Genomic DNA, 20,277 nt, shown 5'->3' with positions numbered 1-20,277 from the left:
TATATACATATTTAGATATGTGTTCAAACCAGAGCAAATATGTTATATCGTGCCCATTAATGTAATCCATATACAAAGTCAGCAACGTTTACTCGCTATTGAATTCATACTAAGTGATAACATCAAAAACAACATGGTCCTGGTTTAGTCGTATCATGATTGCCCGTACATCATCTATTTCCAGCTGTTTTCAATTGCAGTTATCAGAATAACGAAACAGCTTTGATTACCGATGAATAAGGAGATTCGATTTAAGTACTGGGTGTTACTCCACGTTCTCTGTTGTTTGTTTTAAGGGGTGAAAATTAAGGGAACTCGATAAACATGATCTTACACTGAGCCGTTTTTGGAAACATTTTCTTTGTCCATTTTGTGGTGTATTTATTGGAGGTAGTAACATAAGCTACGTTCAGAAAACGAGAAAAATGTAGATCAGATATATGTGTTCACGTTTGCCTTATTTGCAACATCGATGGTACTACTTTTGGCTCAATAGCTTCACGTGGAACTGAAAGTAACACAGTGTAATCTCCTTTATAATATTCCATTTTTATGGGATGAATCAAAAAGGAAACAGTTCGTAAATACCCTTCAGAAACTTTTGACTCGCTTTGTTTGAGTTTAATTGTTTTACTTAGAAACACCTTTGAAACATTTTAAATGAAAGCAGGGGGATGTGTGTAACGTTTTAAGTTTTAAAAGATCATTATTCTAGAGATCCATTTCCAGTCCCACTGTACTGCAATATCCTGTTAGGGGAAGAGCTAAATACAAAGAGAACTTCTTTTCACAAAGAGGGATCCATATTTGAAATAATTCACTAGACGGGGTAGTAGAGGGAAAAAACGTTGGGGTTGTTCAAAATACAGCTGGCTGCGATGTTGAGAGGATTAAGACTGGAATTATATTTCACCTATAGTAGAACCCAAGCTCTGAGAGAGGGCTTTCTGTACGTGATCTCACACTTATTGGCTTTAGATGGAGATCTGACTGTAGTTAAACTACCACTTTTGTTGACGCGCACCCGAAATCATTGGCCATTGGTGTATACGTTGCAGCACCCCTGGGTACTAGAGGAGTGAGATTTCATTGACGAATGGCCTTGTCTCCTTCCTGACTTCCCATCTTATTACATACTATCTCTACCCTCTTTCATTTTTATGAAATTCAGTATCAAGTCAGGCCACTACTTTCCCTATTAAAAACCATAACATCGCCATGGTAAATTGTTACGGAATGTGATTTTATAGAAATGAAACCTTTAGTGTTAACCCGTCGCTAACTTGCACAGTGAGGATTATTTGATTACATCAGCAATTATGAAAATCGTTCACTAAACGCAAAGCATCGACATTGCTTTGGATCTGAATACTCAACACGCCAAGACGGTTAATCTGTATTGGACCAGTTTTGTTGAATTTACAAAGTTGCAGATTATTATTGTTACTGAAATGTATCTGTAACCTCTACCCATACTTCCTCAAGTATTAGCATATTCGGAAGAAATAGGAAACATAAAGTGAATACTAAGAGCTTATGTAAAATCATTAATTTTAATTGACGTTATAAGAAAATTAAAGCATTAGTTGGATTGTGCTTTTCCAATTTGGGACGCAAAGAACTGTGTTGTTTACTTGCCGGTTTTTGTACAATATCAGCAGACAGTAGAACAATGCCAAAATACAGACAAAAGTACTGTCTAGTGTTTTCCTACAAACAAAATTTGACCATCATAGAGGAGAAATTGTTACCAAGCCCCTGTAGCGACAGAGTTTGGACCAACCACGATGAAATAAGGATAACTTAGACAATCATTGTTCATGTGTAGGTAGACATAGGTAGATAAATGGATGATAATGCTTCATAGGCAGTCTTATACCGTTAAGGCATCACTTAAAACAATATGACTTCTTTAATACGTAGTACCATCAAAGGTTAAAGCTCCAGTATCCTTTGGAATCTATCTTCTTGTTATAGTTTAAATTTATTAATTAATATATTTTCTCCAAGAGGGTCATTAAAAAGTCAACCCTAGCAGCGTTAAATGTGAACCTGCAAAATTGCCAAGGAGTTAATATGAAAACAGATGCTGTAGCTTTCATTTCCCCAATGTAAATTAGTTTGTATTATTATAATACACACCTCTCAGTGGTTCATGTTTTTGTCTATCATAACAGAAACAAATGTAGCAGAAGAGATTTTTGCAAGAAAATTATAAATTTATAGATCCGATTTGTAATATGACATTGGGCCTGGTGACAGTTGATAAAGCTACAGTAGAAAATAATTCCTTCTATAGTCATATATAGTAACCATTCTGATGGAAGCTACCCTTTTAAATTACCTGAAGCTTATTACTTGTGGGCCTAGTGTTAATTACTCTGTGGTGGTCCAACTGTTATCAGTTGAGTGTCTGAAATTTAATTTTTAAGTGCTATGGGATGAAAACATTGTAAATAATGTTCTTAAATTATTCTGCTTAAGATGGTCAACCACCACCTTTTAATAAAAATGACAACTAGTGAGTACCTGAAAACCTCACTGTTAGAAAATTCAAAAATCTTGATCTATTTATACCTTTAAAGTCCATTGCCAACACTGTGTTCTCTTTCAGATGAATTGTCCCACTTAGCGATGGCATGGGTTGAACAGATAATACTGAGATTCAACCTATGACAATATCAGTGAAAAAATCCATTGGAAATACGAGGAACATTAGTTTGGAAATATAATTTAAAGTATGTTTAAACCTTTAAATATTACAATTTGAACAAGAGATCCTTGTCTTGTCTAATTTTAAAAGTTTGCTAATAGTAATTCGGACTGCGTATTCAATTTAAATGAAAACAATGAAATGAACGTTTCAAGTAAAACATTTATATATAGCTTAATACACAATATTTGCCTGTGGTAATATACAGGGGCGGAATTCTCAAAAATAATTATTTGAATTCTCAGGGGTAGTATGTGCCTAATATATAGTATATATACGTCTCATACTGAATATATTGGATGTTTGTGATCCATATGTACATACTGCACCTTTGAATTTACTTAAGCATTTCTGAGATCCAGAAACTTAATTAGTCAATGGAATCACCATGTAAGCAAATATTATTGTTCTACAGGCAATTCAATTACTTCATATTAACTTTAGGTCTAAAATTATAAATCATTAGAACAATTTTATTTCTGGTTGATCAATTCAGTACTTTCTTATAATATGTATACTAATGCTGCAGGAAAATGTTTAACAACTAAAGATGTCAACATGTACTGTCAATCAATTTTCACAGTGAAATGGCTACAAAGAATACATCTTTCTAATTTTCATTTCTCTTAAATTCCTTTTCAGTGGGTGTCATTGTGAACAATCACTAACCTTTTATATTTAATCTGTACAGCCAATATCACAATGCCTATTACCGGCAAATTAAAAGTATGTTGATATACAGATATAGTAAACTTCAATTCGATTAAACACAGTTTTACAAAATATCTTCCAATGTTTACATCTTTACAATAATGTCTTGCCCAGCTTTCCTTCCTTCATTTTCCATTCTGTGAATGCGTCATTAAATCCAACGCTGTTAGGTGTAAATATCCTCAAATCTTTGCAATATACATTTCAGTCATGTAGATCCTTTGCTAATTTGTATTCCCAGAAACTGGAAAATCGTCTTGCGGAGCAAAAGGTGTTGTCAAAACCATTTGTAGTAAAACCAAAAGTTTCTTGCTTTCAACCAAATGTGCAAGTCACTACAAAATAGTGATGTTAACGATGGTCACAATGCTAAGCATTCTCTATATCTATATATTATCGCATGGTATGAACAGGTCTTCAAATATATGTATTGTACCATCTTTTGGCGAATACTATCAGCCTGATGATGCTGATGAGCCATTGACAGATGATTTGCGTGCTCTGTTGTTGCTGAATGGGATCTGGTGGTTGGTATTGGGGTTGGCGGAGCCATTCATGGTAGTGGATATATGAGGAAAGTGTGGATGTGGAGACTGCCCTGGAGTACAGGGACTGGGCAGTGAGGATGACGTGGATGGTGCAGCAGCTGGGCTATTAGCCTTGTCACTCCCAGAGTCACTTTCTAACTCTCCACTGGTGTTATTTAATCCATCTTGTTGATGACCAATCTTAATTCTTTTGCACGTTGGCCGCACTCGATATTTTAGAGGAAGTGGTCCATTCTGAAATAAAACGCAAAATGCACTAGAATGGATTGATGGTCTGAGATTAAATTTTCCTTTACCATTAGAATAGGTAGATTGGACTTACCCTCCTCCATGTGTAAATGTAGGCAATATCCATAAGAGTGTAATAATCTTTCAATGGTTCATCTTCATACATAACATCAATCTAAAGTGAAAAGAATAGAATAAAAAAGTATATATTAAAGACAGCAATATTTACCCAACTGCTTTCTTTGATCATTACGAAATATAGCACACCTCTCAGAATTGCAGGCCGCATTGTAGTTTTATACAAAAAACAATGCATCACTATAAAGAATGACACACGCAAAATACATATAAGTTCACATTACGCTACAAGTTATATGCATTGTTTTATTAGTTTATGGTAAGTCACAAAAACATAAAATTGAATTCCACAAAATTAAGTATCCATGACTATACTTTGAAGCCAGGTGAGAAAATTTAACCTGCCATTCAGTCATGAATTATTTACTTGCCAGGATTGACAAGGCAAGAAATAAAACAATTTGTCAGCTGTGTATTTATCTCTCCATTCGCAATCTCTCATTGTCCATTTCTGTTTTTTTGTTATATCTGATCCTTTCTGGTCGGTAGAAGCTCTTCCTTATCCCAGTGATTAGATCCTTCTCAACAACACAGATGTGTTTGATTTTTTTTTAGTATTTATTAAAATTTGGATGACAGTTTTTTTTAGTAAGTGGAAACTATTTAAGTAAGTTAAAAAATGTTCTGGATGGCAAGAATGAATAACTTTGAAAACATCTCCAGCAGCACCTTGAAGTAACTTACATTTATTAAAATAGAAACAGATTCAACTATCATTTTTAAACTCCATTTCACAATGCCATTTGTGCCATAGTAATAAAATATACCTCATTCAAAATTGTATGTATATAATGTGTATGTGTGTGTGTACTGGGACTCCAAACCTCTTTACGTACAATATTTAGAATGCCGCCTTAAGATTTCAGAGCTGTATTGTGGCAGATGAAATAAACAAATACCTAGTTGAATGCTCCACCTCCCAAACAAAACCAGAAATGATCTGTAAGGAAGTAAAACCTTTCACAATTAAGTTTAATATTAGAACATAACATAAACAACTTTCTTCTCAGATAGAACTCTATTTATTCTATATTAGAAATCACCATTCATCTATAACTTTAACAAACTGTAGCTCAATGTACCTGGAAAGTATGAGGGATGTCCATTTTACTCCTCAGGAATTTTCTTAAATGCATCACAGTCATAGCTGCTGGGCACCGCAAATATCTCTTGTCATTCATCTAGAGAGAAAGAAAATCAAGATTTGAGATACAGTGGCATTGCATTTGTTGATAAAGAGAAAATCTCAGTAACTCTAAATATTAGTAGCAACCTTGACTATATAATTATGTCCATCTTACATGAAAGTTGCTGAAACTTCCTTCTATTTAATTTGTTAATCTTTGCTTCTTTAATGCCAGCTAAAATTAAGTATATCTGTGCAACACAAATAAATGTAAAGCAGTTGACCATAATTACATCACCTCATCTTTTGTCTTTTCTTTTTCTGCAGTTCCTTTTCGTTCAGTCCTGTTATACAAGACAGTCTCCATTTATTAATAAGAAAAAAATGCAAAATCAAAAATAGTTTATGATAAAGTATAATTATTCTTTTGTATAATTACTGTACTTACTTATAATTACTGTACTTACTTATTTTGTTCATAGAATTCTATTGACAAGCTAATGATTTCATCATCTGTTATAATCCTCTTTTCTTCTTCTGTAACTTCTCCCCTGTCTTCATTAGAGCCATTTGCTGCTGTACAATTTTGAATATTAAAGAGACAGTGATTTCAGGATATTTTCATGTACTTAGAGCCAATTAATCAATGCTTCAATACTAATTTGGGAAATAAATCATCAGCAAATATAATTCTTATATATTACTTTGGGACTACAAGATGTCAAAGGAAAGCAGTACACTAGAAATCACTTAAATCTGTGACTCATTTTTCACAAAGTTTGTACTTTTTGGCAAATATGAAGCATGCCATTTTAGATTTCATTTAAGAAAGTTTAAACTGTTCAAAGAGCATGGAGTAAATTACACAGGCATTAACTGAAAGATTAACATTGCCATACTGACAATTTTAGTGTGAACTCTAAAGGAATAACATAAAATTATCCTGATATGTACCAATTTAACAGAAAAATTTTAAATATTACACAAATGTGGGCCTGAGCAGAATATTCTGTATTGCAACTATAAATGCATTTTCATCTGATTAGACATAGATTTAAAAAACCATAGCAACAACTGTACTCTAAAGTTAGAGTTTTCAAAACTAAAAACCATTTACAAAATGTATAACAAAACACTACAGTGCAACAAATGAACCATACTGATATAAATGCTGAAAGAAATGTTTAAAAAGTATCACTTTACTATTTCGTGAAAAAAAAATTATAATGGTGACTAAAATCTGTCCTTTTTCAAAAATATTCAGTATTAGGTTTGTTATGGAAAAAAACAATAAATTTTAACAGCACACATTTACCATCAGCAGAGGGATGAGCAGCATAGAAGTCCCTTCTACGTTTCATTTCATCTACAAAAGACAAAAGCCTATTAGTTGTCTAATTGGCAGAATGAGGAATTCAATTCAAATGTAAATTTATCTTATAAACATACTACTGCACTTACCTTTGAAAAGGCCAGGAACTAATTTATACACAATATCTTGTAAAGTCTTATCTGACCTAAAAAGGATTTGAACATGATAGTCATATTTTACAACAGTGCAGAAACATTTTATTCCACATCATTTTATTCTAAATAACATTCAGCAATAATACCACTTCCATCTGCACAAATAATAGTAGAACTAATTTCTGTGAATGCCAAATAACTGTGTTCACTTTATTTGAACTTACAGTCAAATTTGCTACAGCACCATTTTGTACATGCTTTGAGTTATAATGTGAAGTATTCCAAAATCCAAACTATTTCTCACTCTTGGTCCTGTACATATGCTGCCATTTGTTAGATTATAGAAATACCACTTAAGTGCAGTTATGTAGTCTGTAAACATAGTAGATAGTGTCATTTTGGTGAAAATGATTCACTTAACAGGAATTTACAATAAGGTTTATTCAATTGATAGTTAATTTTTTATGTAATTATTAACTGCAACAACTAGAAATATATCTGAGTTTTCAATTTCAGTTCTGGAGATGTATGTACTGATAAATTGGGGTGGAACTAATTGTATTTCTAAAACAGATCAGAAAGATATTGAGCCTTGTACCCTGTTTACCCATTTATACATAATAACATTATCTGACCTGTAAAAGCTTTGAATATAACAGATATATTTTACAATGCCACAGGAACATTTTCTACCACATATTCAACATAATTTCCTTTTAGTAGAGTAATAGTAGAACTAAATTCAGTGAATCAAGTTTGCCATGATTCTGTCTAAACGTTGTAAGAACTGGCAGTGATGTCTGTGGCACTGTTCCATGCTTACTTTGGACTGTAATTGGAGTTTTTTCTCATAAAATATTTCAAATTAGTAAACCTGGTTGAATGTACAACTTGAGCAAAAAGTGTACACTTAACAAAACTTGCAGTAAATTTATTCAGTTAACAATTAAACATTCATTTTAATCAGTTAACATAACTAAAAAAGGGGCTTAAATTTCCAATTTCAGTTCACTCAGCAGAAACATCCACATTGTATCTTCCATTTCTAGAATAGTGCTGAATAATATCACTGACCATTACATGATCTCAATTCTTGGAGCTACTGCCATCAAAGCTTTCCAAAGAACCCATTTTGTACATTTGTATCAAAACAATTTGAAAACACCACATTCTTTATTCAATTACTGTCAACTACTTTCAAATGAGAAGTTTAATATAAATAAAACAAAATTACAATTTTCTTAAATTCCAGTTTACAAAATATCCGTAGTAAGTGGGTTGGACAATCATATATAAACGTGCAATAAAGCACATTCATTATCTTCAAGCAATACTGCACGACAGGCCACACAGTTTACAAATGTATTACATGAAATTCTCACTAACCAACGTACAATTACAAATATACATCATGTGTGTAGTTTGATAATCGTATTTTTGTCAATCTAACAGGTAGGTCACCTCCGTGCAGCACAGTAGTTTAGTCACACTTCCCACACCAGCACATTTAATGGAGTGATCAAATATTATGATCAGCATAAGTACACCGATACATACCTAATGTTAAGAAGGGGCCTAGTTTTGTGAACTTGCACATCGCAAATAGGACAGTACTTGCTCGTTTCCAAGTAACGGACGATGCAGGTCTTACAAACTGTGAATAAAAGGAGGAATCATGCGCCGTTATACATAAATCGGTTGTAAAGGTTGATTTGGTGACAAGAAACTTTCTGTGACACCTTTGTTGATATACGTTATTACTTAATAGTGCTGTTTTCTCTTTTCAAACATCAGCAAGCGGCTTGCTGAACTGCAGCATGTCAAGATACTTACATGAATGAAGACACTCAATGATGGTTGTTGCATCTATGAAGTATCCTCCACACAACACACACATCAAATGAGGATTCAGTTCTGTTATTTTGATTCGTGTTGTTCGGTGCATTTTCTGACTAAAATGGCCGCGTTCTGAAAGCTGAACAGAAATATAACCCGTGTAAAAGGAGCAGATTTTTTTTCTATTACGGAATTCCACTCCATATTAAGTTCACTGGCTTGGTTTATTGTAATTGGCCCACATTATAAGTCGGATACAATCACTGAGCTAAACAACTGTTAGTATCCACAATAGCAAGATACAAAATGGATAAATTATATTTTTAAAACCCAGAATGATCAACAAATAACTTATGGAGCAACATAACATCAAATGTTCGCACAGTATCAGGAAATCAATATTCTGGCATTTCTCTTCCCTCGGTTGACTTGGTCTTAATTGGTAAAAGAGTAAAACAAAACCGTTTTGTAAAAGTATTGATATTCCCAAAGCTAAGAATCGCTTTTACTGAAATACTGACAAGCTGAAGCACAGGAGCTGTATATGAAGGGTTGTAAAAATCGTACTGCATGTGCCAAATCGCACCCAATTAATGCAAAGTGGCTAATCCATTGAAAGGCACACTGAATCATTTTCGGAATCAAACCGACTTTAAGATGATCTTATACAGCCCACCTTTCCTCTGACCGCCACGGTGATTAATAATAAAAAACCACAAACCAACCACATGCAGGTTTATGACAATGAATTTTATATAGCACTCTTGATCGTTCTTGTTGGCTTTGTTTCCTTCATGTTTAAGCATAACAAAACCGCCTTTTCTAGACTTTACTTCCAGATAGAAGGCGGCTGTACCAAAACACACTTCTTTCCGCGAAACCCACATGCCTTTGGGCTCATATTTACGCCGTTTCAAGACGCGTCGGAATCGATTCAAATTTGTAATAAGACAAAGCGACTATTTATTTAACAGAACACTTTTGTATTTCAAGGATCATCGCATCTGGATTTGCAATCACACGTCTTATGCTTGACATTAAACCGACGAATCTATAGCCCCGCGTAAAGCGAAACAGGAAGAATTGTGTTCTATAAAGCCATTTCCGGCAATTACATGTTCGTTGGAAATATTTTAATGAACATCGAGGTGCTGTATTAGTAATGTGATGCAGATTACCAAAGCTGGCCCGTTACAAATGTAATAAATAAAATAATGCTCGTGTACTACACGAGGACCATTTTTAATGATCAAAAAGGCAAATTGACGTCTGCTGGTGCCCATACTCGGCAATTCTTGCAGTTACTATAGCAACTTGGGTTACACTTGGCATTTAGCCAAAGGACCGAAAATAGAGCGAGCTTCTGCGGGGGAACCACGGCGGTCATGTGAAAATATGGCAAATTTAAAACCTACAACGCAATCACGATCGGAGGACGATCTGAGCAATCTAAACATGCAAATCTCACCGCCATTTCAAATGAGCCCTAACACAGCGCACATCATCGTTTTTTGGCTCTCCTTAAGATAGTCTCCACGTCGACACTAGCTTTAAGTAGTGGCTTTTGTGATCACACGATTTTCTTCTGCAAACGCCTCTCTCCTTTCCAGAGCGACTAATGGGTAGCTGCGGTTCCACAACAGAGGATCACTTTGATAGAGCACGCCTATTGATTAATAATTAATTAATAAGTGATCAGAAAACAGGAATAAATAAAGATTCAATGTTTCACTAAACTTTTTTGGGTTTCTTACCCACTGAAAATGCAAAAAAAAGGAAACAGTTTGCTTTTCTTAAGAAACCAGCAAGAAACTGACAACATGCAAATAACCATGTGACGCACAGAATTCAGATCGAGCCAGGGCAAATACACACCAGACACTACCGGCCAGATGAAAAAAGTGATTATTTGTCGCACTTATTTATAGTACCTAAAACAGTATGTATACCGTTAAAATAAATTAATTAATTGAAGTTCATACAAATTAGATTTAGGAAAGCAAGTTTTACCCACAGCGCCGACGCGCGACGTTTCGAAGTAATCAAACTACAACATCAGGTCATAAACAATCAGCATTTCTATGTTTTTTATATTGCAATTGGCATTGAGACACAAACAAACGATTTACAGATTTCAGTGGAGTTCCAGTCATCACCCCCTCAGGCAGTCTAACAGAACAAACAGAACTCAAAACAAAAGTTCTCCGTTTATTTACTCGAGGCTAGCTGTTTTATACGGATGTCCTGACTCCACTCATGCCCCGAATCTCGCAAAAAAAAGCACTTCATTTTCTCATTTGGTTGGAAGTCACAGAAATCGCGGCACGTTTATCCATGTGTAGTCTGCATACGTGCTTTTAGCGGGCTCTCGCCATCAAGTACCGTAGACCCATGCCGCGAAAGAAAAAAAAGGAAAAATAAAAACAAACCACGTGTTCCACAACGCTCCACTCGCTCCATCAGACTCGTGATCGGCCCCTCTTATCAGAGTGAGATCAACAGAACGGGTGTGGATTTAGCTGATCAATAGATTAACTACTTCATCTGTGAAACCTTCCTCACAGACAGACAAGCCAACCCTGGTATATATATATATATCCATGTAAACACACGTGTTTTATTTCACATACCCGTGGGCTTCCGTTTATGCTGGATAATTCATTTCAGCTGTGGAACTTTGTGTGTCCCTGATTTATTTTTTAAGCCCGATGTTCTTTATTATCAGCGGGGTAAAGAATTAGCCTTTATGACATTGTACTCACACCACCCCAAAGCAACAAAGAAATCTATTTTAAAGCTGTATAAAGTACAAAAAAACAATGTATACCGTTTGACACATGGATCTTCAAGATACTGTATAAGAAAGAGAAACCATATTGTGGAGGCTATTCACGGCCAGCCCAAAAAGGCATATTCCAGGGTAGCCAACAATATACTGAGAAAAAGTATGGTCTATTACAATATAACCAATGTGCACTGTGATGTCCTGCATGTATATTACAAAGAATCAGACAAAATCACAACACCGCCACCACTACCTATACACAAACACCATTTTTGAAACCTACATTAAATCTGATCTATTAATCAAAACATAATATTAGGTTATTAATTAAAACTAGCGTTTGTCAGAGCTAAAATCAAATATACGAGTGAAAGGAGTACTGTAATTTGAAGTGTTTCATTTGCTTTTAATGATCATTCTGACTTTGGAGCAATTATACCATTAGAAGAGAAACAAGGTTTTTTTGTCTACATGGAGCTCTTTGCTGCTCTCAAATTCCTATTCTCGGTACATTCGCTTAAGTACACAACAGCAGAGATCATTCTGTAATATTAACAAAAGCCTATCTGGCGGGAGGGACACGTTTAGAAACACGTATTTTGTGTGTTTGTATGTGTGTGTTCCCATACAATTTCACGTGTCCTTGTCAGTTGCTGCTTGCTTGGAATAAACCAAAAAGGATTTGCTGCCAAGGCCATCAGTGGCTCCTTACTCAACATACATTCGGTATCCACACAAGCTGAGTGCAAAACATAATCAGATTGTATAACAGCTCTCTCCCACCTTCCCCCCACTACCACCACCATCTTCACCATCAACAACAACAAAAAACTAACACAGAACTGGGACAGTACACGCCGCCAACACGTTCTCGGAATCCGCTCTAATAAATCTAACTGGACAAAAAGGGGAAAAACACTTACTCACTCCCACTCATACCCAGACCCAGCAAACCTCGTGCTCTGCCTGGAAAATCATCGCTGTCAATCTGATACAGTTTTGGTTACCAATTACAGAAAAAAAGAAAATGTCCACAAACACTCATGAAAAGAACATTTCAACATCTTGATAGTCGGTTATGACAAAGCTTTACATGTTTCTTGTTTGTTTATTTGCTTCTGACACCACAAGCACTGTACAATGATACGAGGGGCACCACCACCAACCGCCATGTTTACCGTCAAAATCCAAAGAAGTACTCTTAAGAAGTTAAGTTCAGAAAACACACCACACTCGACTTTTCACCCAAACAGTCGCACAAGCACATTCCCTACCCTGTATGGATCCTAACTCTATAAAATCGTTCCACTAGGTCCCCCGTTTGATGCCAAAATATACATTTGTATCTGAGTTGACTAATAACACTTCGGTGGTGCAGCAGCAAATTTCCACCATGGTCAAATTTCAAAGAAATCTAAATAAAAATCCGCGACAGTTCGAACCTCCCAACTTGCAACGATCGAAAGTATAAATATTATTCCCTCGATACAAACGAGCTGAAAGGTCGCAGACCCAAGCGCGGCGGAGAATCGAACAAAAATGTTGCAAATGAAGTGCGTAACGAAACTGAGTGGAAATAAGGACGGTGACGAGCCGCTGAGTTGCTGTCAGCCTGAAGAGCGAGAGAGGAGAGAGAGAAAAGAGAGAGCGAGAGAGAGAGAGAGAGAGAGAGGCAGCACCGGGTGCATTTCAAACAGCGAAATCGGCCTCAAGCCGCGGCCGGAATGTACCTGGGAGATCTTTTCTAGACAGTCCAGCCTTGGAGAGACCATGCCCGGGGCACGGCGACTCCCGGTCAGAGCCTGCACCTCGCGGAAAACAATGAAAGTTGTAGATCAGGAGAAAAAAATGAATCGCAGCCAAGCGGCCATCTTGCATGAACTGCAGACGCTGTCAATTGCAATCGCAGAGGCTGCAGCTTAGAGAGAGAGAGAGAGGAGAGAGAGAGAAAATAACATTCGTTAAACGCCGGCCCTTCAACCCTCACACCGATCCTGGCAGGACCCGTTCCGCACTCTTGCAATATTTGTTCAGCCGATTCTACCTGCTTCCGAGGCGGCGAGGCGGCTGGGGTATTCCCGGTTGTAGAAGTTGGAAAAAAAAAACCCACCCCCGAAGCCCAGTGATGGGTGCCGTGAAACTGACACCGTCCCCAAAATGGCTCGAGTTCGACCGCCCCGCTCCGTCACGTGGTCTCATTCCTTAAGGGTGGCCTGGGAATTAGAGTCGGTGTAATCAGAGCCGACCACCCCCCCCCCCCCCACCCACCCCACTCCCCTCCCCTCCCCTCCTCACCACCGCACCGCCCCCACCACCCCATCTACCCCTTAAAAAAATACGACTAAACGCACCCTAAACCAGCTTCGCACATCAGCTCCAGCTCCATTCAACCAATATCAACACGCTTAAAAAAAAATACATACATATCGCCGGTTACAATAAAATTCTAGTGGTCTCGGTACAAAAGGAGATTACTATATAATAAAATATGACGGCAAACTTTGTTTCAGTGTCTTGTAATATTTGAGAATAAATCTTACCCAAGAGATCAAATGAAAGCTTCTCTTTCTATAGATCGCTACCCTGGTGTTTTTAAAAGTATCAATTTAATATCATGCGAGTAGATTGCTGTACTATGTATAGAAACTTCATTGGGCAGTGGCTGAGGATTGGTAGCGAGGCGGCCCTATTTGCATCCAAATTTTAATTTGAGATATTTGTTGTATTGTTTACACCGTCATGATGTTCTTTCTAGCACAGAAAAACGACGGTCACTGGAACGTGCACGAGTTCCTAAAACTGTTTCACTCCACAAATCCCACTTCTCCGTACAGTTATACCGCAGACTTCCCCGTAAAGTCTACTTTCTTTTACATTTGGCAAACAAAAACAGATGCAAATGTGTTTCGAATGAGGGCAAAACCCAAGGTTAGACGTAGCAACCTTGGATATGTGATTGAACGGACTGACAGACATTTTGGAAATGCGTTTATTAAAAGTTTAAGTATTCATGTGAGGAACAGGAAAAAACCCGTATTACACTGCCAAACTATTTAAAATTGTCTTTGTATTTACGATTGGAATTTGCTAATTTCTGAGCAAGTCTTGTATGCGTGGTAACAGTGGAATTTAATTACAAGACAATAATCGCCAAAACGACTTCCAAAATATGAATAATCTGAACAATTATATGTAATTATTGAGTAATACTTTAAAGAATTAGATTTGAGTTTATAGTCTTCCCCCCCACCCACTCCACTTGCAGTTCCAGACGAACGCGCTTATTTAACGTCAGGAGAGTAGAGATCGCTTCAAAATGTTGTTTTATTTGAGGGGTCGGGATAAATTCGAATATGGCAGACTTTTCAAAAACGACTTACCTTGGCCACAAGTCAAAATCTTATAATACATACAAAATGCAACATACCAAGGGCATTTCAAGCAAATGTGAAATGGTTTAAAACCCCCCAAAATGGAATGTACCAACTATGATACCTCAGTCTGCAGGAACCATCTCTTTATTATGGAAAAAATAGTATATACAGTCAGTCAAACGCGAACACAGTACAACATTTTAGTTACTCTAGAAATATACAAGTCTGATACAACAGAACTCTGGACCGCCACAATCATTTTATTCATTTCAATATAAGGCGGAATTTTATACATTCGCCAAATGCAACGTTTGAAATATTTATGGATTCGCTGTTGTTGATGTCTCTTGCACAGGATCTGAAGCACACAGGTTTTGGTGGATTCCTTTTATGCCACCCACAGCCTCGAGTTCAATCGCGGTCCCCACAGCTCCATCAATTACATCTGACTCGCCTTCTCCATGCTTTTAGCCGCGTCCTTCAACTTCCCCAAAAGATCCTGTAAAGAGAAAACAGATTTTTAATTTTTTTAAAAAAAAAGTCACAAATCTGTTAATCTGTTTCACCGACCCCCGGGGGGGGGGGGGAGGAGGGAAAAGCATTTTGCTATTTGCAAGGTCTTCCAGGAATAAACGACCAAACTAAAAGGCATTGCACATCAGATTTTAAACTTAATTTTTTTTTGCAAAAAAGTTTATAAAGTCACTAAATATCTATCATACGGCAGTTTTTTTCTGCTAAAAGCAGAAGCAACTCAGAGTTGAGGGATGGCGTCGGTTGTTCGCCTCCATTATTCACAAAGTTGAAGTTTTGAAAAAAAACCATCAGTGCTGAGATTTAGAAATCCACATTTAAATATTAATTTTAAGTTTTAAGCTTCCGGCTACAAAGATTAAAAACACTTCTTTCTAAACTTTTCACTGAGCAGACTAGTCATTCCGGCAACAAATGTTTTATATTTGGTAGTAAAATTCGCGTTGCTTTATAATATTTAGCATTAAAAATTCGAAAATATTTTTTCGTAAAGTAGCTCAATAGCAAAATGCCCACTGCTGTGACTCTTAACATAATATGAGGAGAGGAGAGTTTTGTAAATTTAAAAGGAGGGGCTGCTCTGTGAATTACTGAACATTCCAAATTAAAAAATGTGACAAACAGCATTAGTAACAATAAAATTGAAACTTGTAAAGACGAAAAGTTATTTACACTAAAGTTTCCAAATAATACCAGGTGTTTCACATTAGTGGCTAAAGAGAGTCCATAGAAATACAATCAAAGCCAGCAGAGAATATCAGGCTAAATCAAAGGATTCTCTTTCTCACTACAATTATAAACTAAAACAATTAAGCAGATACAAATGTATTAGAATGGTAAACTGATATTTGCTTGGCATGCAATTTAAATAGAGAACACTTTAAACGATGGCAAAATGCAATTAGGTAAATCCAGTGAAGGGTTAATTTTTCCTAGAAAATAAAAGTTTCATAGCAAATAATGGTTTGGATTTTCTCTTTCAATAGATCCAGTAAAGTGTCAATAAAAATCGTCACAAACAGGAAGGAAGAAGACAAAATCTCTCACATTGCTGTGTACAAAAAGCAGTGGTTCTTAAAATTAATGTAGTTGAAATTTTAAACTAGAGTTGGTATCTTTATGAACAAGAAACTCAAATGAAAATTGATCTCTGGCCAATATGCAGCTTGCATTTCAGGTGATCCCACAATCTACTTTGTCTTCTAATAACCCATTTGTTACTGAAGTTGCGTTCCAGAAACAGTGAGCCAATGACACTTCTGGAATCAGTCCAACTAACCATATGTAAAGTCTAACGTCTTCTTACAATTCGACCTAAAATACAACATGCATCGGTAAAAGAACTTCAAATTTGACATCTGGGTGAGGAAGCCCCTATATTTTTTTTAAAAAGGTAATGTGTTGCCAGAATACCTGCAATTGCTCCATGGTACAACTGAAAGTAACATCTTGAGCTGGCCGGGACTCACCGTTCTGTAAAAAATTAAAGCAGTATTAAGTCGTGCTAAATAAACAATTCAAAATACAAAACGCAATATCTGCTTCTTTTAACCCTTACCTCTACATTTAAGGTTAATAAATATGCTGGCTGGTTGATTTTGTGAAGATGGTTATTCTGGAATACAATATATTAAAAAAACCGGTTTACAATATGAAAATAATTAGAGGAAAGTGTGTGTCCGGCTATTCCGAAATACAAGTGTGAAAAAATGAAACTACGCGTTTTACCCTAATGTGATACTCCAGGCGCCAAGAAGCATCAATGATATGAGATGGAAATCTTCCTATGCTGCAAGACATTTAACAGGAATAAAAATTAACGCATTGAGTATTTAATTTTTGTACAAACACTATCCCCATTACCTTTTCCCCAAATGTGTCAGATCCCACCTTCCCAAAGTCAGTAGGAGTTTAACAGGGTTCCATCCAAATAGCCATTTCGACTCAAATTTTCCAAAAACTCAATGTAAACCAAGTCTGGAGTTAAGTTGTTGTGGAGATATCGCTGTGAAAGGAAGAAAATCTTTCCGCGTATAAACACAAAAAGCGAGCGGGTAAAAATAAAAACGTTCGACATCAATGGAAATAATATTATGTCGAACAGATCGTTAGAAGTCGAATTCACTGTATATTTAACTTTTAGTTTGTAAACACGAGTCTCAAAAACTTCACCTTACTAATAAATTTATTGTTGAACATTTATTTTGAAGACAATGCACTTAATGTATTGTATTAACATGGACAAATATTATTTAATAAGGCTGTAAGGGCTGATGTTAAAATAATGGTTGATTTATTTAGATTCCAGTCTCTCGCTTTCCTTCATTTTTCAAAGTGTTATTAGCTGTCGCAGTGCTTAGGAAAACTGGCCTCCATCCCTCTTCACTAGATTATGGAGATAGAGGGCAATCAAAATCACGCCACAGATCCGCATTCAACTATGGATTGGAATGGTGTTAAAATAATTAAATGCAACAAAAACAAAATATAATTTATGATCCAGACACAAGTACAGTTTTCAGCCAATAACATGTCAAATTATTCAGTGTTGGGCATGCTTAATATTATCACTTGAACCAAGGCAAATCTAAAAATAGTTGACATTGGAAGTATTTCAATTGTATTGTAAACTTTTACTAAGCTACTAGTACTTTGTGCACTTTTCAAGATAGACAATTGATCGACTTTAACAGATACAAGCATGATCCAAATTGATAGTCCTGAAAGGGATTAAAACACGACATACTTCAATTTTTAGATATCGCGCCCAAGCTGCAACACACACGGGTAATTACAAAGTACCAAATCCTGTCGTTATATATTATAGTCTCGCTGCGTAAATGTAATTAACACTCACCCTCCGAGTAAGGTTTCCACTTTATCTTTGTTCTTCTAAATATCAAAAGGAAATACAGGAACTTAACCGCATTATCAAAGTTACAACAATGTTGGCTTCAGCTAATATATTTTACGTAAACATTAAAAGTGCTTGCGTCAGTACTTTACCTGTACAAACGTGTTCTGACAAATGCATAAGGAACTACAAGATCAAAATCCTACAATAATGCCTTCTTAAAAATCAGTGATCGACATTGACAGCTACACACTGGAAAGTCAGTACCGTTGGTTGTAATAAAAAAAAAACGAACCATTTGTCTGGTTGCGTAGCTTCGCATTCTTTTCGTGGCCTCCTAAATTGCAGTAATCCCAATAATGTTACAAATGCACAGTATGGTATGTAATAGATATCAAACCTGGAATGCTGCGCAAAATATGTCTATTCTTTCTCCTCCAAATTTACAGTCTTCAAGTAAGGCGCTGAAATTAAAGATAATCAGTTACAAAATGCCTCTACACTCAAAACAAAATGTTAAACTAAATACACAATATTCATAAATCTTGGACATGTAACCTTATAGTCGATCTGTCGGCGTTTTGTTTTCCTGCCTCCAATATACAGGTTGCGATGGCTACATGGCATTGTTTCAGCAAAGTCAAGTCCAAATTTCCCAGCTCTACATGATCTGCATAACAATGGTATATTATAATGATCCTCAATACGACGTCCACATAAAACGTTAAGCTTTCCACCTATTAGAGGGCGACGTTCTGGTTCAGGATATTTAGTAATGATGTAATTATTTTGTCTACCACTTTATAAAACAAAAAAAGACAGTTACCGCCTGGAAAATTAAGTAAAACATTTTACTCTTTGTTTATACCGATTTATTTTGACATATTCTACCTTTAATGATACCGCCCGACATAATCATTTACAAGGAACAGTTATTTTTTGTCTGCTTTTGCTTACACTGAAATATTGGGACCTTTAATATTTGTTAAGCAAACCAGATAAAGCACAATACATGTTCAGTCGGCAACCCTGATGCATTAGGCCCCAGGATATTCGGCCACAACAATGAACAACATCCAGACTCAATATGCATTGCACGCCGTCAAATCGACAGCTCATAAACAAGGAATCGGTCAACAGAAACAAGTTTGGCAAATAACACACTGTTGCAAATGTTATTTATAACTGGATTCAGGAACATTGCAACACAGAGAGCCGTTTGCAAAGGAACGGCCCCAGCCGTGTCCTTCTTGCATTCAATCAGTAAAAGAACCAGCAGCAGCTCTCGCCCTCCCACCCCCGCAAGCAGCTCGAAAATACGCGCTCACCTAATGTTGCTCCGTCTGTTTGTGGGTTTATGAGGCTCTCGAAAGCCGCTTCCACTAAAATGTGGAATGTTTTGTTGGAGAAGTGGCTGGGATCGGCCAGCAATTGCAACCCTTTCAGTACGTACTCTGGCAGCTCCATTGTGCTGGACTGACCTTCGACACGGAGCCACGTGATCGAGCTCAGCTGATCCACGCGGATGTGACAGTGTTAGCAATGAACCGAGGCAGCAGAATATCACTGTGCTCCACTCCAGCAAGTGAAAAATCTGCTCACCCCGAAATTGCTTTCACTGAGTAGCCATTCCTGCAGAAATATACACCTACGCTGTTTGCAAAACGCAGAGGTGTACTGGTTTAATTCAAAACTGTGAAAATATTCTTGCAAACTATTTCCGCAAAGCGTTACACACATTCAGACCAGTCCAACGTTACTGTGCTGTCGCACAAAAAAAACATTTAAACTAGAGTTTTAAAATGCAAAGATGCAACACGTTTGAAAGATAAACTGCCAATTGTATTGTTAATTGAAACAATCAATAAAACCTTTATAAGCAGATTTGACTTTACCGCCATGAGTATAGCATTTACTACGTGGAGAGGATCAATCTGAAGCTCGTCAGTGTAACTTCTATATA

General features: G+C 36.4%; 1 protein-coding gene across 1 annotated transcript; it reads right to left on the bottom strand.

Moving 5' to 3' along the window:
* Nucleotides 1–1,534: 1,534 nt before the first annotated feature.
* LOC137343598 (polycomb complex protein BMI-1-like) lies at nt 1,535–20,029 on the bottom strand. Its single transcript, XM_068007115.1, is given in 14 exon segments — nt 1,535–4,206; nt 4,295–4,375; nt 5,421–5,519; nt 5,763–5,808; nt 5,932–6,040; nt 6,780–6,830; nt 6,926–6,981; nt 8,489–8,585; nt 8,765–8,899; nt 16,878–16,933; nt 18,318–18,352; nt 18,715–18,778; nt 18,873–18,984; nt 19,643–20,029. Coding segments are annotated over 14 exon segments (1,407 nt in total). The 5' UTR covers nt 19,782–20,029; the 3' UTR covers nt 1,535–3,879.
* Between the last annotated feature and the right edge of the window lie 248 nt (nt 20,030–20,277).

Source organism: Heptranchias perlo, chromosome 2 (genome assembly GCF_035084215.1).
Source record: "Heptranchias perlo isolate sHepPer1 chromosome 2, sHepPer1.hap1, whole genome shotgun sequence".
In the NCBI taxonomy this organism is placed as follows: Eukaryota; Metazoa; Chordata; class Chondrichthyes; order Hexanchiformes; family Hexanchidae; genus Heptranchias; species Heptranchias perlo.
The sequence above is the reverse complement of the archived record's forward strand: the minus strand, read 5'-3'. Positions and strand labels throughout refer to the sequence as shown.